The sequence below is a fragment of the Miscanthus floridulus genome, chromosome 16 (genome assembly GCF_019320115.1).
Source record: "Miscanthus floridulus cultivar M001 chromosome 16, ASM1932011v1, whole genome shotgun sequence".
NCBI lineage: Eukaryota > Viridiplantae > Streptophyta > Magnoliopsida > Poales > Poaceae > Miscanthus > Miscanthus floridulus.
The window spans coordinates 87,306,485-87,310,870 of record NC_089595.1 but is presented as its reverse complement, the minus strand read 5'-3'; the positions used below and the strand labels follow the sequence as shown (position 1 = coordinate 87,310,870).

At 46.8% G+C, this 4,386-nt stretch overlaps 1 protein-coding gene across 5 annotated transcripts; it reads left to right on the top strand.

The window, feature by feature from the left end:
- Positions 1 to 285: 285 nt before the first annotated feature.
- LOC136514008 (fructose-1,6-bisphosphatase, cytosolic-like) lies at positions 286 to 3,914 on the top strand. Of its 5 annotated transcripts, none has more exons than XM_066507992.1 (11): positions 286 to 977; positions 1,315 to 1,416; positions 1,600 to 1,704; positions 1,792 to 1,875; positions 2,332 to 2,445; positions 2,539 to 2,625; positions 2,736 to 2,806; positions 2,881 to 2,946; positions 3,148 to 3,234; positions 3,318 to 3,367; positions 3,511 to 3,914. In XM_066507992.1, the coding sequence occupies exons 1-11, from the start codon at positions 771 to 773 to the stop codon at positions 3,516 to 3,518; spliced, it is 981 nt and encodes a 326-aa protein (XP_066364089.1). In that variant the 5' UTR covers positions 286 to 770; the 3' UTR covers positions 3,519 to 3,914. The 5 variants fall into 5 exon arrangements, with proteins under 5 accessions (XP_066364089.1, XP_066364084.1, XP_066364085.1 ...); XM_066507987.1 differs by having other exon boundaries at positions 287 to 977; positions 3,318 to 3,393; positions 3,511 to 3,910; XM_066507988.1 differs by having other exon boundaries at positions 291 to 977; positions 1,315 to 1,389; positions 3,318 to 3,393; positions 3,511 to 3,907.
- Positions 3,915 to 4,386: the final 472 nt, after the last annotated feature.

Below are 4,386 nucleotides of genomic sequence, written 5' to 3'. Positions count from 1 at the left end.
AACCGGGGAATCCAGTCATTTCCACCCATCCCATTGGCCTTGCCCTGTTTTCTCAGGCACGCGTTGCTTCCTTGACCCGCGCCGTGCCACCCCATAATATGTCCTGTTCGCTTGGCTGATAAAGAACACTCCGGCCAGCATCACAGGCTACAGCGAATCATCCAACCAGGGAATCCAGTCATTTCCACCCAGCCCAGTTGGCCTTGCCCTGTTTTCTCGGGCACGCGTTGCTTCCTTGACCCGCGCCGTGCCACCCCCACCAAGTCAGCCTCAGCTCATATCGCGCGCGGTAGATATCCGCGCCCATGCGGCACAGACGTGGAACCCGCACCCCATCGCGTTCCCCATCCACCGGCCTCCACCGTCCCCCGCCCAGCACCGACGCGCCGGCGCCTATTTCAAGCCACGGACACCCTAGCCTACGGCTGTCAGATGCCTCTCACTTGAAACCATCCGCAGCTCCTTCCCACCACGTCCCGACAACTTGCCAATCCGCACCGCGAGAAACGGCGCCGTCCTGCCGCTCCGGCCGTGACACGAGCCCACCCGCCAAGCCCCTTCCCCGTCGCGCCACGGGACAAAGGCGTCCCAACCGCCGCCCATCCTCCTATCGTCATCTGCCGCCGATCCCCTCAGCTAGCCTCACCTCCCCCAACACAGTCTAAAAACCCGTACAGTCCGGGGCTCCGGGCAGTACAAGGCGGTGTGGCTGATCGAGAGCGAGCGGGCGAGAGGGAACCGGGTGGCCGGCCGGCGGAGGGCGAAGGAAGATGGACCACGCGGCGGAGGCGCAGCGGACGGACCTGATGACGATCACGCGGCACGTGCTCAACGAGCAGAGCCGCCACCCGGAGTCCCGCGGCGACTTCACCATCCTCCTCTCCCACATCGTCCTCGGCTGCAAGTTCGTCGCCTCCGCGGTCAACAAGGCCGGCCTCGCCAAGCTCATCGGCCTCGCCGGAGAGACCAACGTCCAGGCAAGCAAGCAAAGCACCACCACACGCTTCCACGTGCCACCACTTGCCCCGATCACCGCACCATCCACTCCGCGCCTTTCGTGTGCAGACACGCGTACTCTGAGTTACTGCTACTGATCTCGACTTGAGCCCCTGACGGTGGGCCCGGGGCTCCTCAGATGGACATTTTTTAGCTGCATCTGCAGAGTTGATCTAGCTGAGATCACTATGCTGTCTTAGTCATACTAGAATAGATTGGTCTTGCTCTTCAATCAATACAATACATACATGCTCCAAACGATATTCTTCTGGTTAAAATCTACTTGCTCTCGTTAACATTCAAGAGCAAAAATTGCAGGGTGAGGAGCAAAAGAAGCTGGATGTCCTGTCCAACGAAGTCTTTGTCAAGGCGCTCGTCAGCAGCGGCCGCACCGTAATTCACTCACTCTCCTACACATCCGTACACGTTCCCTCCCATGTTTATCGTGTGTGTGTGTCTATATATATATATATATATATATATATATATATATATATATATATATATATATATATATATATATATATATATAACCAACATCGTCTACTTTTTCAACACTTGAGCTCTGCTGAACTTAGACATTGACTTCGCGCTTGCGTACAGTGTGTCCTTGTGTCTGAAGAGAACGAGGAGGCCATCTTCGTCGACCCGGCCCTCCGCGGAAAGTTCGTGATTTCTGCCACCCCTACTAATTCTTCTGAGCTGCTCGTTAGTCGTTGCTAATCCATCTGAGAATCTGACTTGCAAGTTCCACAACGTCATACTGTTGCTTTCCCTGATCGTGACGTGCATTAGTTTTTCTCTCTGTTCAGGTACTGCGTTTGTTTCGATCCGCTGGATGGCTCCTCCAACATCGACTGTGGTGTCTCCATCGGAACAGTATGTGTCATTGTGACCTTCAGATTCAGATTTTTATCCCCACCTGTGATCTGTACTAGCAAATGAGTCAAAATAGATCAGAAGACAAAAGGATGTACTGATCGATCTGAGTTCCAATGATATCATCATGTTTGCCTTTCTGACGATAGTATATTAATCATCTGCATCCTCGCAAAAAAGAAAATAAAAAATCGTCTGCAAGTAAAAAATTAATCTTATGCCCCGTTCGGCTTACACCATATTCGGCTTGTTCGGCTTGTTTTTTCAGCCGAAACAGTGTTTTTTTCTCACAACAATTCAGCCAGAACAATATTTTTCAGCTAGTTTCAGCCAAGATTCAATTTAGAACGCTGTCGACTTATGTTCAACCAGTTTTAACTAAGTGACCATATTTGAGAAACATTACCCTCTTCAAAGCTTACTGTCGATACATGCTATTTCGGTTCTGCTCTGCAGATCTTTGGGATTTACATGATCAAAGATAAGGACAACGTGACTTTGGAGGATGTACTGCGGCCTGGAACAAACATGCTTGCTGCTGGCTATTGCATGTATGGGAGTTCCTGCACGGTAATTATTATTTTTATGTCATATCCATTTTACCACCAGACAATTCGCTTCGACTTGTCTTCCTATATTGACCGCCCTTATGAATTATGGCAGCTTGTATTGAGCACTGGAAATGGAGTCAATGGTTTCACTCTTGATCCTTCCCTTGGAGAGTTCATTTTGACTCATCCGAATATCAAGGTTAATGATAAAAATGCTGCAGTTCTTTCCTTTCCTGGTTGATTGATACTCCTGATTAATGTAAAAATACTTGAGTTTTGGGCATCGCGTTTTATGCTTCTTTTGTGCAGATACCAAAGAAAGGGAAGATTTATTCAGTCAACGAAGGGAATGCCAAAAACTGGGATGGGCCTACAGCAAAGTATGAGGGCTCATCTGTGTTCAAAATCACTTGTAATTTCCTAAGAAGTCAAGCTGAATTTTATGCCATTTCAGATTTGTGGAGAAATGCAAATATCCTCAGGATGGTTCACCGCCTAAATCCTTGAGATATATTGGAAGGTGATTCACTGCTCATTCTCGACAAATGCCATATCAGTATTTCACATTTTGCTTTCTTCTACAGTTAAGAACTGATTGTGTCTGAAGTTTTCTTAAGAATAAAATAATAGGGATCAAGCTATTGGCATCTACTCGTTCTTTCTTTTGTTTCACTAAAATGGCTGAATTTATGCTGTTATGGTCCTTGTGAATGGATTACAGTATGGTTGCTGATGTTCATCGTACCTTGCTATATGGGGGCATATTTTTGTACCCAGCAGACCAGAAGAGTCCAAACGGAAAACTACGGTATACCAAAGCTAACAATCTTTTCCTTCCCGGAACTGTAGTTTAACTTCCTATCCTCACATTAGTTCTATGTGGAATTGCAGTGTTCTGTATGAAGTCTTCCCGATGTCATTCCTGATGGAACAAGCTGGAGGTCAGTCTTTCACAGGGAAACAACGGGTGTGTTTCAGACTTTCAGTTCTTTTTCTCAGATCCCAATGTCCAACTGAAAAATCTTGATGCTACAAATATCACATCTGCATAGCTGAAAACGCTCCTGCTAAATTTACAATGCAGGCCCTTGAACTTGCTCCCACTAAACTTCACGACAGATCCCCAATATTCCTAGGGAGCTACGATGACGTTGAGGAGATCAAAGCACTGTACGCTTCAGAGTCAAACAATGCTTGATCTTTCTGCCTGAGGACACGTCGTGGAGATCAAAGCATTGTATGCTTCAGAGTCAACTGCTTGACCTCTAAATTATAATAAAAGAGTTGTAAAAAAAAAGCACTGCTTGATCTTTCTGCCTGAGGACACGCGCATCATTTACCCGGGTGGATATCCACACTGTAACCGTATTGGTCAGATATTTATTATATGTTCTTGCCTTCTACGAAAAAATCCACTCTACGGCCGGACACGGTACAGCTCAATAGTAAATACAGGCTTATGTTCTTCACAAATTTACATGCTTTCGTGATTCCTTGATACAAATTTGGATTCATGTGAGGAGGGAGTTTATGTGGAGACATATTACTTGTGTTGGAACCAAAGCACAAGTTTAGGGCTAGAATTTTAGTTTCGTTAACCTTGCCACAACTATGGCAGGTTGGAGATACATATAGAGTAGCATACTTGCAACTTAAGAAAGCTACATCGTATTCCAACTACTAAAATAGATGCTAAAGTAGGATAAGATATATGATAAGGGTGCTGACACAGGCACGGACTACTTTAGATAAACATAAGATTTATAGACCAGTTTATCATTCTCATCCTAAGCCTTGTGTGGCGCCTTCTGGAGAATTTGAACCATCCCAATTCTGACGCGAAGCTCCTGGAACTTGACCCGCCTAAGGGACTTGGTGAGGAAGTCGGCAAGCTCATCCTGGGTGTTGATGTAGCCGACCTTGATGCTCTCCTCATCCAAGCAGCTTCTGATGAAGTGGT